This window comes from Petaurus breviceps, unplaced genomic scaffold (assembly GCF_028583685.1).
Source record: "Petaurus breviceps papuanus isolate PSGF00001 unplaced genomic scaffold, PetGlider_PUasm1.0 90849, whole genome shotgun sequence".
Taxonomy (NCBI): Eukaryota; Metazoa; Chordata; class Mammalia; order Diprotodontia; family Petauridae; genus Petaurus; species Petaurus breviceps.
Window position 1 is genome coordinate 24,068,390 of NW_027187361.1, and position 17,658 is coordinate 24,086,047.

The 17,658-nt window shown below is 35.8% G+C and overlaps 1 protein-coding gene across 1 annotated transcript in view; it reads right to left on the minus strand.

The window, feature by feature from the left end:
- Window positions 1-2,744: 2,744 nt before the first annotated feature.
- The window catches only part of TSGA10 (testis specific 10), a 73,692-nt gene continuing 58,778 nt past the window's right edge, over window positions 2,745-17,658 (minus strand). The window contains exons 13-18 of the mRNA XM_069073076.1: window positions 12,576-12,761; window positions 11,423-11,632; window positions 8,918-9,120; window positions 5,803-5,907; window positions 5,478-5,630; window positions 2,745-3,386 (exon numbers count right to left, since the gene is read on the minus strand). Of these exons, the coding sequence (XP_068929177.1) occupies window positions 3,362-3,386; window positions 5,478-5,630; window positions 5,803-5,907; window positions 8,918-9,120; window positions 11,423-11,632; window positions 12,576-12,761 (882 nt within the window). The 3' untranslated portion in view covers window positions 2,745-3,361. The remainder of the gene's footprint in view (window positions 3,387-5,477; window positions 5,631-5,802; window positions 5,908-8,917; window positions 9,121-11,422; window positions 11,633-12,575; window positions 12,762-17,658) is intronic.

The window sequence follows — 17,658 nt, forward strand, 5'->3', positions numbered from 1 at the left end:
GGTTATAACCAGTTCACATTTGAAATTGAAAAGACCAGATTGTCAATGACTGATAATTGGAACTCCAAGGGAGGCTTTTAAGTATTTCATATTTCATTATGCTAATATTTATTCATTTCTGTTAAATATTTGTTAAGTTTTCTCTTTAAAAATATCAAGATGAGCTTTGTAGCAAACAGTTTTTACAGATGTGACATTCTAAATCTGATGCTCTTAATTATAACTGCCAAGTCTTGCCATGATGAAACTTCTGGATCAAAGACAGAGTAACCTATTTTCAAAACAGTTTTGGTCCTTGGGTTTGCTATATAGATCTTTTTGCCTTTTAAAGGAATCTGATAGTGTTAAAAAAAAAAAAAAAGCCTTCTCATGTTTCACTCCAATTCATTTTATGTCAATTTCTGCTGGTCTTTAATAACAACTTAGCGAGCTTTAGCAGTTTGCTTTATTCACACACCAAGTGCCATCTCGTGGTATAAACCCAGTAATTGCAAGCAATAGAGTAACTTTTTAGAAGATTCATTTTCCATCATTCTGCTATCTGATGTAGATTGTTATTAAGATAAATATTAAGAACTGTCTAAATCTGAATTTCCTAATAATACATATATGAGCTATATTTTTTTTGAAAAGCAAGCAGAATATTTTAGGCAGCTAAATGACACATTATAGATATATAGTACTGAATTTGGAGTCAGAAAGAATCAAGTTCAAATCCTGCCTCAGACACTTACTGTATGACCCTGGGCAAGTCACTTAACATCTATGAGCCTAGTTTAATCACCTGCAAAATGGGGATAATAATAGCACTTATCTCACAGGACTGTTGTGAGGACCAAATGAGATAACAAATAAAGTGCTTTGTAAACCCCCAAATAAATGCTAGATATGTATTATTCAATGCTAGATGTTATTTGGTTAATACGAATATTCATCACAGAACATACCCTATTTATCTTAATATGTTTGTTTAGAAATCCATATATGCACATAAGTATACACATATACATGGGCAGCTAAGTGGTGCAGAGCACAGAATGCAAGGACTAGAGTCAAGAAAGCTCACCTTCCTGAGTTCAGACACTTACTCTGTGACCCTGGTCAAGTCACTTTACCCTGCTTGCCTCTGTTTCTCTGTCTATAAAATGAGCTGGAGAAAGAAATGGCAAATTACTCCAGTATCTTTGCCAGGAAAACCCCAAATGGGGTCACGAAGAGCAGGACACAAGTGAAATGACACAGAAGCAACCACACACACATATACACATCTATGCATACCTACGCCGGCATGAATCACAGCTGAAGCACCAGGAACATTAGTCAAGAGTGGCCCCTCTTGGGGGATGGGGAGGATAGAGCAGAGAGCAGACTGGGGGAGGGGGCATACAGTGGGATCGCTGTTTTGGGGTGGGGGGTAGGGGAAAGACAGGGAGAACATTTGTAACTCAAAATCTTGTGGAAATGAAGGATGTAAACTAAAAATAAACCTTATATTTAATTTTAAAAAGAGTGGCCCCTCTTTCTCTTCCTCTCTCTCTCTCATAATAATGAACAGGTGAACATTAAACTTGTACCCTAATATTTAGGTATCTTAAATAAGAAAAGACTATATGGTGTTAATTCATATCATCAAACTGTTTTCTCTCCTAAAAGAATAGATGTTCTACTTTGAAAAGATTTCTCCTTATGATATTCTCAAATTTGTACTGAGGTTTCTCCCGTTGTCCTCTAAATAATTTAAGCCTGTATATGTGTGGAATATTCTTGTTGTTTAATCTCATTGTTACAATTAACACAAGTTAATGACAGTGTTCTTTTGAAACATCTTCATATCTCATCAGTTCTACTTTCCTTATACCAGTCTTTCTATACAAAGACTCCTTTTGTTTAAGCACATAATATCTATTATATTCAGTTCTTTATTAGCTCCTCAAGGATAAGACCAAGAATTAATCTCCTTCTAACATGGTCATAAAGATCTAAGGTTAGGCCTCTCTGATACCCTGAAAAGGGTATTTATTTTACCTTTTAAAATTTAGTATTTATTATTTATTTTACATAAAAATAATATTGCTTATCAGTGAGAAAACTTTTCTGAACAAGATTTCCCCAAATACTTATAAAAATATCTTTAAAGCTTCATTTTTTTGCAATTTTATAACTATCAATTTAATTTTGTTGATCTAACATCATCATATTAGACCAGTGAATTTGGGTCTTTTTTCTTATTTAAACTAAGTCCAGAGTAAATTATCAGAATGCTAAATCACTTTAAAAGACATTCTCTGAAATAGCCCGATTTTGTTACTGTGGTCATAATGGTCAAGAATTATATAAATGGGAAAATCATTTGTGTTAAATGTCCAGTTTCAATGAAACAGATTTGGGATTGGTTTCTATTTTCATTAAAGGGGTAGAATATAAATGACTAAGAGTGATAAGGAAACAGTGTTCAGGCATTCAAATTCATATGAAATTGAAGCCTATCAATATAGTAAGAACATAACAACTTGGAAGGTTTCAGGAAAATTTGAAACTTGTCTCTGCACTTCAGTTATACTCTAGACTACAGAAATCTGTCACAGGCAAAACATTTGATTACAGTACTTTAATTTTTTTAAGAAAACTTATTAAAAATACAGATTGTTATCTTACATTCTTTACAGATATATCATCACCTACCTTTCTAAAAATAGTGGAAGTAAACACAATTGTAGAAAATGTTTGTTTATTAGGTCTTTGAATTGTACAACAGTGTGTACTGAACATCACTGACACACTTGTACTTTCTGCTTCTTTGAGATCAGATGATATGGACTTTATCAAGTTGGTTCCAAAATGGAGAGGAATACTGGGCCCCAGGCCAGTATAGATCAAATTAAAAAAACAAGTTTGCCAATTTTGGCACAATTTCTTTAGATATGAAAGCACAAATCACAAAGATAAAATTTAACCAACCACATTAGATACCAAAAAAAGGAAAAGAAATCAGTTTTGTAAAACACTTTTCCCTCTTTTTATAAGTTTCTTTATTTTCTCTCGAGGAACAATGTTATTCCACAGCCTTCAATAGTAGAGTAGGCAAATTTTTTTCTTTACACTCACTATTAATGTGTGAATCGATACAGCCATATGCATTTTTCCTTATGAATGTCAAGCTGAGTCACTTCGATATGGCATAATACACCAGAGATTAGCTGTACGAAACAGAACACCATTGGCTGATTCAGAGTTTGTTCTCTTGAGGTCAATAAATACATTTTAACATTGTCAAGCATTCAAAAGATAAAATCAATTATATAGCATAAACTTGAGTTCAGCTTTTAACCTTGCTTTCCAGAGGGTGAAGAACCTTCATGTGTCAAAAATCTCTAAAGGACAGATTCCTATAAAAGAAAAAAATACTAATTTAAAACTTTACAACTCAAATATATATTGCTTGCCATATATAAAATGTATTCCAGGGTTGGTATGTTCAAGATCTAAAAGTTTTCCAACTTCTCAAAACTCAGGAATAAAATAACCTACAATTTTGTTATTTTGTTGCTGTGATGATGCTTGAGGAGAATGTAGAAGTTACTGGCTAAAATGAGATTTGAGATGTAGATGATAAAATAGAGTTCTCCATTGCAATAAATGAGGGAATCTCTTTAACAAAACTGCGCGGTTTTCTCCTCGTTTGCTCAATTTGCACAAACTCTGCTGCTTTTAGCGTCCTTTTGCCACCTTCTTTCATTGTAAACCATGTTACAAACTAAGAGAATTGAATGTGCAGTTGGTCAAGAATATTCAGAGTTTATATGAACAAAGGAAGTTCCATAGAAAACGAATTACAGTGAATAATGGAAAACCATAACATCCTTAGTTGTCATTGTCCTTAAGGCTCTTGGCACACACTTATTTTTTGTGACTTTTTGTTATAAAGGTATTACACATGTCTGATGGTAACATGATTTATTTTCAAAAACATGTTCATTTAACACATAGCTATCTAAAGCTTTTCACTTGTAAACTAACACATTTTCAATTGATTTAATCAAATGTAAGATCTGCCCTAGATTAGGCAAAACAGTTTAGGTTTTAAAAATATATATGTTTTTATCACTGTATATGCTCTCTGATTATCTCAAGATGTTTGGTTACAAATGAGAAGAATATTCTGAGAATTCCCTGTCACTATCATGACACATAAATCCAACCTAAAGAGCAAATATTAAAACTCTAGGTTGTCACCAGGGAATTATCACTAACAGGGCAGGCCCTGACCGTACTAATTCCCATTTCTTCCTGTCAAAGTGAAGGGACTGAGACGAGATGATAGGGAAGCCTCTTCTAGCTCTCAGTCTGGGCACGGGAAGCCTGCACCAGCTTTAAAATGTGCTTGTTTTGTTAAGAGACGACATCATTCAGCACAAACCCGAACTGCTTTTTTCATATTCTTACTTCTCTTTCCAATTGCTGCAGAGCTTTGTCAACTTAGAAAAGCTGTTCAAGAACAAAATGTTTCTCAGGAATATGATCATGGGAGAAGCAACTTCTGGATCTCTCTCTTAGTTTTTCAAAGGGAAAAGGGACTTGCAGTTAAAGACAGGAAAAATACCTTTTCTACAGAATCCATGACAGGAAGTTGTTCCTAGTTTTGAACAGCTTAAACGCATTGTTATAAAAATAACTGAGGAATTCAGGTAAAAAGGAGAGAGAATGGTCTCAGTGGGAATGAAAATGTTACAAAGTAACGATGCAGATAAAAAACACCTACTTATTACTCTCCAGTCTATTAATTTATATGCAAATCAAACAAATGGTCATTCACTTGGTACAAATTCTTCTCAGAAATCCTTTCTGTATATGGCTCCTGTTCCTAAAAATGTTTCAAAGTATTTTCCCTTGACTATTTGTCCTACTATGTTACCAGAGTTATATGTACATGTATCCATATTCAATGACACTGAAATAATTAGCTGGCAATTTATAATGAAATCAAGTTAATAAAAGAGTGGCAGTTAAATAAAAATAAGTATATATGTGTATATACACATATGTACATATATGTATATATACTCCCATGAATCAGTCAGTGCTTTAACAAATAAAAAACTGTTTATGGCAAAATTAGATACCACGGAGCATTTTATTCACTTCAGTATCTTGTGTATTTTTTTTTAAGCAATTGGGGGTAAGTGACTTGCTCAGAGTTACACGGCCAGTTATTTTCAATCCTCCAGGTCGTCCCGACACTGGGGCCAGTGCTCTTACTCGCTGAACCACCTGGCCGCCCCACGCTTCAGTATCTTGAAACACACATTGTAATTATCAGAATATCTTTGGTTTCTGCATAAATATAGCCCTGCATTCATGACACAATTTTAAAAATCGTTAGCAATAACACGCTGTTTCTTGGGTTTCCTACCTCCCCCAAATGTTCAGTGTACATCTCCATGTGGTTTTCCACAAGAATGGATCCTTGAAGCACTTACTCTTCCAGTGATCTGTCTAGACCTCGATCAGGCGATCGATGAAGGAGATGGTCAGGTGAATGACACCTCGGTGTTGGTTTTATCGTAGAGCTCAAGTGATAATAATTGGTAGAAGTATAATTCTGGCGGCGAAGTTCTTGTACAGCCCGTTCTCTAAGAGATAATGGTGATATTTTAACATTTTATATACAATGAAATTACTCGCTCCAAGGTAAATTGTAACTCAGATCATCTCTTAGGATCTGCTCATCCTGAATTTCTCTAACTCCGCTGTTTCTACCAAAACAGCACTTGGAAGGATGAACGGTGCATGGCTGTCACTTACCTTTCAAAGCGCTCTGTCCCCAGCTGTCTTTTTGTAATATCAAGATCAGCTTCCAGCTGTGTCATTGCATTTCTGAACTGGGCAACGTCTCGACTTTGGATGGCCCTATGTAGAAAAGTTAAAGGAGATATGACGGTGCTGAAAATACTGCTAATTCCTACGGTATAATCTCCCAACTCTATCCACACAAAGATGAATCATTCTCTTTCCATGTTCCTGTTTATACGGTATGATGTACACACACACACACACACAATTTAAAGATACAGAATCTATGGCACAGAAAAATGGTCTAGCCGAGAGATCTGGAGTCCAACCCTAGTTTCACTGATGATTTCTTTATGCCACAAGTTCTTCATCAGGAAAATGTGGATAATACCACTTGTCCCGTCTATCTCAAGTAATGGCTACAAATATGACATTGAAAGTAAAACCGTTACATAAATGCGATGACATTGTTATGATTGTTAGCCACAATGTACCTGACACTTAATATGCTATTCACACCAACTCCTAATAGGTTTATCACATTCACCAGTGAAAGTCATTATTGTAAAATATATCTTAGCAGCTTTTATATAATTAAATGTACTTAAATATAATAGGGCACACACTCATTCATTTAGTCTTGCTCTCCTTTGAAGAATTCATCAGTTTCTATGAATTAAATTATGATTTCCATATTTATATATTTAGTCTTCATCTAATCTCTCTTCTCAACTCCACTTCCATACCTCTAACTGTCTGCAAATTCAGTATATCCAGAATTATCTTCCCCAAAACTATTATTCTTCTGAAATCCCATTTATATTGAGGGCACAATTAACCGTTCAGTCATTTAGGTTTACAACCTCCAGCCTCCTTCTCCCTCACCCAACTCAGCTGCCAAGTCTTGTGGATTCCATCTTCATATTTTTTCCGCATTCATCTGCTTTTTCTCTTCTTGCAGTTTCTACCTCAGTTTGGGCCACTAAACCAAGCTGAACCTGGACTATTGCAATAGGATCTTAAATACCCATCCTGCTTCTAGTCTCTTTTCTCTCCAGTCCACCCTACATACAAATGCCAAGCTGATATTCTTAAAACACAGATCTGATCATACCACAACTCTGTTAAGATACTTTTAAGAGCACACATAATACAGCTGAAATGAATCTCAGTGGTCATTTAGTCCAACTCCCTTTTTTAAAGACAAGAAAACTCCCACCCAAAGAAGTTATGTGAGTGAAAGTTCCAAGGTCACCTAAATCATATAAGAGCTGGGATTTGACCCTTGGTCTTCTGGCTTCAGAGCCTGTGTTTTTTCAAGTGTACCAATAGTTCCTCATTGCCTTTGGGAAAAAAAATACTAAACCCTAAACTAAATGATATTAAAAGGTATTGACAGTATGGTTTCCACTTACTTTTTAGTCATACTTCATATTCTTCCCCTTCATGTAATTAATGTCAAACTGCCTTTCTCCATGACATTTCGTCTTTAGCCTCTGGCTTTGCAGAGATGGTGTGTGGTCTGCTCTGTCTGACAGGTGCTACCCCTGGAGAGTGCCTTGCTGTCTTCAGAGCTCAGGGGCCTCCTTCTACAGAGGTCTGTCTTTCCTGAGGCCCCTCAGCTATCTGTACGCTCTCCATCATGGAGTTATTTCACATTTACTTATCTGCATACGTGTTCTTGGCTCCTAAAGGTAAGCTCCTGGAGAGGACTGTTCTGTTCTGTTTTTTCCTTTTATCTCATGTCTTACATAAGTAGGCACTTAATGAATATTGCTGAATAAAAGTATATTTGGATGTTTTTACTGAAGCCTACAAAGTGTGGGCATATACATATGGACAAATATGTATATAGATATATGTACATCTATAAATATCTCTATATCTCACATATATATAGCTCCTGTACTGGTCATAAGACTGAATCCCTATGGCCTGGCTCCATGTTTGAGGGGAGAACATGGATACTAGTACAAACTAGCAGGGTCTAGGTGGCCCAATGGATACAGAGCACTGGACTTGGAGTGAGGAGGCCTTAAGTTCAGATCTGATTGCAAACACTTCCTGGTTGTGTGAGCCTGGGCCAGTCACTTCATCTCTGTCTGTCTCGGTTTGCTTATCTAAAAACAGGGATGATAGCGCCTGCCTTCCAGGGTTGTTGAAGGGATAAAATGGGAGAATGTCTGTAAAGCTTAGTATTGTGCCTGGCACACAGTAAGTACTCAATATATGCTTGTTAAATAAAAACTACATTTTAACCTCTCTCCTTTGTCCCTTCAATTATGTAACACAAACTGCTGACAACTAGACCTCTTAGGGAAATAAAAAAGTTCATCTTCTTTAGTCGTTCTATCAATTATTCTATCAAGACTATGCACCTGCATAACAAAAAAGACACGTTGGCTGAAAAAGGGAGAAAGTGTCACCACATCCCCATCTGTCAGCTGTCATTTGTTAGCTGACAAGGGAGGCGTCAAAATAAGGACACGAACTAAGATGAACATTGCATCTTCAGTAAGTTATGGCTGCCAGGGCCTCCGTCATTAAAATGGCCTGAAAGTAATTCTCATCACTGACCCGATAATCCTAGGCCTTGCCAAGCGCTCCCATGCTGTTCCATATTTCTCTGTTCATAACTAAAGGTGATGTTGGGTGAAGAGAAAACAGAGGGCCAGTACAGAGGCTGAATAAAGAATGTGACTGTGGGCTAAGAGCAGGGTCTTATGAAAAGCGGTCACGATGTTACCTTCAGCTATGTAGATAAAATATGATCACAGGCAGGATGAGGGACCAAAGCCTAAGGACTCCGCTCACATATAGTGTGAATACTAAAATTCTTCTGGCAGCCCTAAGAAATAACACAGATGCTGCTACGTATACAAATGGAAAGACAAAATGGCAGTGACGGGTCCACACACATAAAAAATTTTCAGATTTGAAAATGCTTAATTGTTTCTAATGAAACAGTTCTATGAACTCATGTGGAAAATGGTTTTGGTCACACAACTGTATACAGGGTATGTATCCCTTAGTTTCTCCATCTGTAAAACGAAGGTGCTGGCCCAGTTGAGCCTGCAGATCCTAGAAGAAGGGCTTAATTCTGCTAAGACATTCCTGGCTCACTCACATTTTATTTTCAGCCAAACAGAGGTGCTCTTTTAGAAGCTGAATTTCAGATTCCTTTTCCTGAAGTGCTACCTGAGCCTGGTACTCTTTGTCTCGATTGGCCACCAGCAAAGCTTCTAGGCTCTGCATGGAGATTCTGTCATTCGCCATCTGATTCCTCAGAAGCTCGATTTCATTTCGAGCTGACTCTAGCTCATTCTCCACCTGCACAATAACAGGAAGACATTTAAACTTACTTCCATCCCTTTATTTCAGTGATGGGCTATGTGGGCAGGGCTTCTTGTCCCTCTATTTCAACATAAGGCCTACTTCTCCCCTTCCATGCTGGAAGGGCACATCAGATTCTGCAGAACTGAAGAACGGAAAAAAATCCCCTCCCCAATTCCCTAATTACATCAGACTCATTACTAATTTTGAACAGAGAATCATTGACTAGACATTGGAACTCTATACCCCTTTCCAGTTTCAATGCACTTCTGTAATTTTGTATTTATTATTATATCTCTACAAAACTGACGTAGTTCTACCGTGGGAAAATAATTTGAGGAGGACACACATGGCCCCTAGATACCCCCATGGGACTGTAGTAATTCATTCTTTTACAGGTGAGAATTCACATTAACTTCATATTTCCTTAATTCTATATATATTTAGGGTGGGTTCTCCTCTGAGTGGTTTCTTAGATCAGCTATCTGCACTGTGGCCAAAACATGGCACAATGTCTCCTTTGAAAAAATGTTTCTAGGTTCTAAGATCTGTCATAAACTAAGATACATACTACATTATAAAAATCCACTGCCATTAATTACAAATTAAGATATGCTCTAAAACTTTTCTAATACAATTTCTAAACAAACTGCTATATAATACCTTGCCCCAACTAGGAATTAAGGAGCTTTAAAAACATTGTCTCAGTATTCCTCCAAAGTAGATAAAAGGGAGATTTAGTATATGTGAAACCACAAAGGGATCAGGAATCCTAGATTATATTTATATTAAATCATTTGAATATGCATGCCTAAGTTATATATCAATGTGCTTTCTTCTCTTGCATTTAATAAAATCACAGCAAGAGAGATACTTTGTCTTCTTCCTATCACCCCTAGCTCTCTTTAAAGATTAAGAAAAAGTACCTCACTTGAATATGTAAAAATTATGCTATTAAGTTTAAATGTATGAGAAAAACACAACTGAACAGATAATATAAATGATAGTAACTTTATATTGGGGGGGGAGAAGTACCTTAAAAACGATAAAACTTTATCTAGGTAGATTAATTTTCTTAGACATTTAGTCCCTGAGAGGTAATTCTCTAATTCCAAATAAAAATTAACAAAGACCAGAAGAATTAACACTTTCATTCAGTTGAATTGCTGCTTTACTGGTCCTCTCGTTTTAGATTTACTATCCAGTGTGCTATCCATTTATTAACTATACATTTTAGTTCATGTAGGGATATGTCTCTTTTTGTATTTATTCATATATATAAATGTCCCAGCTAAAGACTAAACTTAGGATAATGTACTTATAACAGGGCAGCACATTCACTGAACGTTCTAAGGGAATAAATATTTAATATCTTAAAAAAGATACTGGGCCTCTGAGAATTGTCATTCCATGAAAACATCTATTCAAGCCCTTACTCGGGAAAAAAAAAGACAAGAAATTCTCATTTATTTAAGAAACTCAAGCATGTATTACTTTTACTAAAAGGCAATAGTGACTAAAGGTAGAGACCTGAGTTTGAAAAAAAAAACTGTAAACATGACTCTAAATGATTTACTAATAGCTGTTCCCTTTTCATAGACATTAGCCCAGAATTATGAAACATAAAACTTTATTTCTTCATTACACATCAAAAGGATTTATTTAAATTTTTTTTTTGCCTTTTGGAGGGCAATTGGGGTTAAATAACTTGTCCAAGGTTACACGGCTAGTTTGTGTGTGTGTGTGTGTGTGTGTGTGTGTGTGTGTGTGTTAAGTGTTTGAGGCCGTAACCGAACTCAGGTCCTCCTGACTCTGGGGCCGGTGCTTTACTCACTGTGCCACCTAGCCACCCCGATTTATTTAATTTTTAAGAAAATTATTTCTATTCATTTAAAAATATGTCATAATTTTTATTATAATAATAGTATATAATCCAAATTATGTACCAAGTTAGTTGTAGAAACTTAAAGATTCACTGCTGGTTAATGTAGCACATGTTCCCTTAAATTTCTCTGAATGAAAATAAATTCAAATGGCAAATTTAAATTAAGATTTCATTTGAAATCTTAATAAGGAACACAGGTTCTTGAGGTATTTGGGAAACAGCAGAGAAAACTGAACTTATGGACCTTAAAAATATAGTTCTATGGATGAAAGGCATTTCTTAATGTTTATATGCGAAACATAAACCTTTATAAAATGAAATTTCATTTTCCTAAGGAAGGCTAGAGTCCTTATATTCTTCAGAGAACTTATGCAATATAAACAAATAGCTGTTTCTAATGTCTGTCTTAAATACCATATCTATTTCTTGATCTTTGGCAATAAGCTGTCGACTGAGTAGTTCTTTACTAGAGTCCAGTTTAATACAGAGTTCTCGTGTGGAAGACAAATCTGCAAGGGCAGAGACTTTCTCAAACTGAACCTTCTGAAGCTCCTCTTCCATCTTTAAAAGGGATTTGTGCAAAGTGGAAATCTGAGATTTGTACAGCCTTTCTGCATTTGCGTTCTGGCAGAACAAGATGACTGAGTTAGTCACAGAGAAATAACAATTTGACCGAAAAAAAGAAAGATGAGAGACAGAGAGAGAGAGAGAAGGAATAAAGGAGAGAGAGGAAGGTGGGGGGCACAGAGCATAGAAAAGCAACTGACATTTAGCAAATAAAATATGGCAAAACTTTTTTTTTAACAACACTATAAGGTGCATTCTATGATATGTAGATAGTATAATCATAACATCACAGAAAAAGATAAAGTAGAATCTTTAAGCTTTTTATAGAAACTCTGGAGTCAGTGTTGGGGGTTTTTTTTTGAAGGCTTGAAATAAAATCTACACTTTTAAAAGCTTTCAATTCTAAGTCTAGATGCTTGATCGTATTGGTTACACCATCAGAGGCCTGACTGGGTGTTTTGTGGTATAATAATTATTATTTTTTAAATATTGCCTAACACCCAGTATTTAATGTCAGTCACACAGTGATGCTGATCATATCACCATAAACAAGAAGTGAATAGCTCTCTCGTATTTACTATCAAAATCTTGAAAATCAAGAACCCGGGTAGCTGTCAATTGTTGTTGCTGTATTTGACAGCATGTTAAAAACTTCAGCATAATGTTAAAAATAAAAGCCAAATGCTTAAGAATGCTGAGGAATCATACTCATTTACTTATTTTCAGAAATTTTCTTTCTACAAAGACTAATAGTAATACTGAGGATGAAATTCAACAATGGATGTGAAAATACTTTCAAAACTCTGAAATACAATACAAATCTACAGTACTGTTACCCTAACAATAGCTACACCTGGGAAAGTCCTCCAGTCACAACTTTATTTCTGCCCTTGATAGAAAAATTAAAGAATCCGTCTGCTGGTTTAAGGGTTTGGAAGCTTCACAAAATACTATTTAGGTATAATTCAAGATCAGCTGCTGATACATGTTCCCAACTTACTTGCTCAACCTCTCTATTGAGTGATTCTACTTTTTCTTTTAGTCTGTTACCCTCGGCCTCTGCATTTAAAAGTTCCAGTTTGAGAGCGTTATTCTCCGCCTCCGTTTGACGTGCTTTGGCTTCCCAGCTTTCGGCCTGTTCAACAGCCTTTCGAAGGTCCTCCATAAGCTGCCGGTTCTCAGCCTCCTGAAATAAACATCTTGGGATTTACTTGTAAGAATTTGAAATAATAAATAATTGAAGCTTAAGTAACATAATTAACATGATGTGTCAGGACTATGCTGAGGAAAAAAGGAAAGAGTTCAACCATTAATCTTACTTACAGTATAATCACAGATGTAAATACCAATGAAGGAACCTGTATATTCCATGGGGTGCTGGGGACATGAAACCTGCTTCTGGAAAACTAATTGCAATAAAAGAATAAAGTACTATCAGTATTATTCTTAAATCTAGACCATACAAAAGTATTTACAGCAGTTCTTTTTGTGGTGGCCAAAAACTGGAAATTGAGGGGATGTCTATCAATTGGGGAATGGCTGAACAAGTTGTGGTATATGAATGTAATGGAATACTGTTGTTCCATAAGAAATGATAAGCAGGAGAACTTCAGAAAAACCTGGAAAGACTTATATGAACTGATGCTGAGTGAAGGGAGCAAAATCAGAAAAACATTGAACACAGTAACAGCAACATTGTGTGATGACTGACTTTGACAACTCCAAAAGTCTCATGATTGGAAAATGCTTTCCAAATCCAGAAAAAACTATGGAGTCTGAATTGAGATCAAAGCACACTATTTGCTCTCTTTTTTTTTTCTTTTTTGTCTCTTTGTATTCGTTCTAATTCTCCTATACGACATGACTAATGTGAAAATATGTTTAATATGAATGCATATGTCAAGCCAATTACATTCCATCTTGGGGAGGGAGGAGGAAAGGGAAGAGAAGAAAATTCAAAACTTATGGAAGTGAATATTGAAAACTAAAAATTAATTAGTTATTTTTTAAAAATGAGGGAGAAAAATCTAAAGCAACACTTGCTACTTCTACTTCTTCCAGACAAAATTACTTTATGTGGTTCATCTGCTCCCACCCATAGGCCTTTGCAAAGATACACATAAGAGGCTTTCTGGCTGAGGCAGGTATCACTTAGGATTAAAGGCATACTTATCACTGGTACTTTTGACTATTGTCTTAGTTGGTGGATGAGTTTCTGTTCTATTGTGCTAAGACCCTGAAGATGTTAAGATCGTATGATAATAAAGTCAGAGCTAGACGAGATTTAATCCACCTTCATTTTACAGATGAAAAAATGAGGCTGAAGAAGGTGAAGAAACTTGCCCAAAGCCACACATGTAGCAATTGTCACTATTACAAAGTGGCTCAAGGATGTACAAGGCTGTAAAAGGAGGTTGGCTGGTCATGTGTTGAGAGCAAAGGCTAACAGATAAACTAACTTCTCCTAACTGGGGCAATGGTATCCATAAAATATTAAGAGACAGAGGATTCTGGGAAGATGGTGAAATGAGGCAGGAAATTACCTGATTCTTGCAAACTGCTCCCCCACCCCCCAAACAATTTAAAACAATGCCTCAAAGTGAACTTTAGGGAGGCAGAAAGAATTAAAAGTTGGGATAAAGCAGTTGTCCAGCCTAAAACAACCTAGGAAGATATTAGGAAAGACCTGACCTCCTGGGCGTAGTGATTTGGTCTGACTGAAGTGTAGATGCCTTGGGGCACATACCACTAAGTTGACAAACAACAAGCCCTAAGGGCAGCTCTATCAGTGGCAGCCTCAGACTGAGGAATTTTTGCTCCATCAGCAGTGTGAAGGTCAGACTGTAGAGCCCTCCATTATCGCTGGACTTGGGGCTAAGAGGAGTGAGCGCACATGGATGAGTGCAGACTGGCCAGGGGAGGGCCCCTGCTGGCTGTGGCTACTTCCAACAGAGCAGAATCCCACATAGAGGGATGAACTGAAGCTTGCAGCCACAGGAGGAATCACAGAGAGTAAGAATGTCTGTGGTAAGAACATTACTGAGGGTTGTGGCTCAGTGGAAGAGGGTCAGGCCCCAGGGATAGAGTTCAGAAAACAGCATGAAAAACCTGAAGCTTGAAACATTATCCCCCAGACCTCAGGATCAGAGCCTGACTCTAACACAGAGTTAAAGGCCAGGAAATAAGTCCCTTTAAAAAATGAGTAAGCAAAAGAGAACGAACCCAATTATAGCTAGCTACTACGATAACAGAGAAGATCTGGGTTCAAACTTAAAAGAAGTGAAATCAAAAGCTCTTCTATTTCAGAGAGAAATGTAAAATGATCGCAAGCCCAAAAAGAGTTTTTGGAAGGAATTTAAAAATCAAATAAGAGAGGTTGAAGAAAACAATTAGAAAAAATAAGAGTATGCAAAAAATTTAAAAATTATGAAAAGAAAGTCAACCAATTGGAAAAAAAAGATTCAAAGACTTACAGAGGAAAGTAAGTCCTTAAAAATTAGAATTGAGCAAAGAAAAACTAGTGATTTCATAAGACACCAAGAAATAATAAAATCAAAAGAATAAAAAAAGAAAAGAATATGAAATATCTCATTAGAAAAACCAAACTGGAGAACAGATCAAGGAGAGACAATATAAGTAAGAATTGTTGGACTACCTGAAAATTATGATCAAAAAAAGAGTGTACACACTATACTTCAGGAAATTAAGGAATATTTCCCTGAATTTTTAAAACTAGAGAGTAAAACAGAAATTGAAAAAATCGACTTATCACTTCCTGAAAGTGATTCCAAGATGAAAACTCATAGGAACTAAGTTTCAAAGCTTTCAAGTCAAGGAGAAAGTACCACAATCACCTAGTAAGAAACAATTTAAATTCTGTGAGCAGAGTTCCTAAGCTTGTGCCTTAGAAATCTACTTTCTTTAACCCTTTTAATTTTTTTTTCTAATTTACATAATTTCAAACTACTACTGCCCCCTGGATTGTTCCAGGACCCCCCAGGGGCAGTATCACCCACTTTGGGAACTTATGAGTGGAGACACATTCAGGATAACTCAAGATTTAACAGCTTCTACATTAAAAGACTAAAGGGCATAGAAAATGATAATTTTGAGGAGAAAAGGAGTTGGCTTTGTAACCAAGAATAACTTACCAAAAAGCAAAGCTGAATATAATTTAGCATTGGATGGGAAAAAGGTATTTAACAAATTAAAGGACTTACAAGTATTTGTCAGTAAAGACCGGAACAGATCAAAAAAATTTAAACTATAAGAATCAGGAGAAATATAAGAAGGAATCCATGGAAGACCAATTATCAGAAACTTAATTAGGTCATATTGTTTACTTCTTATATGGGAAAATATTATCTGTAATCATTACTACAGTAATTTGAAAGAGCAATCATAGACAGAATGCTTGGGGTTGAGTTCAGTATAATGGAATGATCCTAAAAAATATAATTTTGGGTAGGGAGAAGTAAAATAGGGCAATTATCTCATACAAACAAAGTGTGAATGAAAGAACTGTTACAGTGGACAGCAGGAGGGAGTGGAGGTGGTAGTACTAAAACATGATTCTCATCAGAACTGGGTTAAAAAGGTAATAACATATACATCTAGAAGCACAGAAAAATCTTCCTAACTTAGAGAAATAGAAGGGTAAGGACAGGATAAGGGAGGGACTGTTGAAAGGATGTGCATATCAAGAAACTGGAGGAGGGGGCAGAGTCAAAATGGTGGAGAAGAAGAAGCAGGAGGATAGGGGAGAGGATAAGGGAGGGTCTCTTAAAAGGTGGGTAGGTTAAGGAATAGGAGGGAAAGGAGAGAAGAAGGGGGGTAATTCTTAGATGGGGTGTGGTTTAAGGAGGCAGTTGTCAGAAGTAAATTAGAAGGGGCGGTTAGGTGGTGCAGTGAATAGAGCACCGGCCCTGGAATCAGGAGGACCTGAGTTCAAATCCGGCCTCAGACACTTAACACAAAAACTAGCCGTGTGACCTTGGGCAAGTCACTTAAACCCAATTGCCCTCCAAAAAGCAAAAAAAAAAAAAAAAAAGGAAGTAAATTAGACATATAAGGAGTGATAGATTAAAAAGGGAAGGATAAACTGAAGAAAAAATAAGATGGAGGGAAATACACAACTAATAACTATAACTTTGAATATTAATAGGATGAACTCACTCATAAAACAGAAATGGACTAAAAACCAGCATCTGACAATATGTTGTTTACAAGAGACACATTTAAAAAAGAGGTTCACGTAGAGTAAAAATGAATGGTTGGAGTAGAATGTATTATGCTTCAGCCAATGCAAAAAAAAAAAAAAAAGCAGAGATAGCAATCATGATCTCAGACAAAGCTGAAGCTAAAGTAGATTTAATTAAAAGAGACAAACAGGAAAACTACATTATGATAAAAGGTACTATAGATAATGAAGTCATATTAATACTAAACCTGTATGCACCAAATGCTATAGCATCCAATTTTTTAAAGGAAAAGCTAAATGAATTACAGTTGGGAATAGAGAGCAAAACTATAATAATGGGGAACTTCAACCTTTCCCTCTCAGAACTAGATAAATCTAACCAAAAAAAAAATAAGAAAGAAGTCAAGGAGATGAACAGAATATTACATAAGTTAGGAATGATAGGTATCTGAAGAGAACTAAATGGGAATGAAATATACCTTTTCCTCAGTACCTCCTCAATTACATGGTACCTTTAGAAAAACTGACCCTGTATACGGTCATAAAACCTTTACAATTAAATGGAGAAAAGCAGAAATATCAAATGTATCCTTTTTAGATCATAATACAATAAACTTATATTTAATAAGGGGCCATGGAAACACAGATTAAAAATTAACTGGAGACTAAATAATGAGTGGGTTAAAGAACAAGTCATAGAAACAACTAATAATTTTATTAAAGAGAATTAAAACAATGAGACAACATACTAAAACCTATGGGATACAGCAAAAAATAGTAGAGGAAAATTTATATATCTAGATGCTTATATAAATAAAATAGAGAAAGAGCAGATCAATAAACTGGTTATGCAATTTTAAAAATTTAGAAAAAGAACAAATTA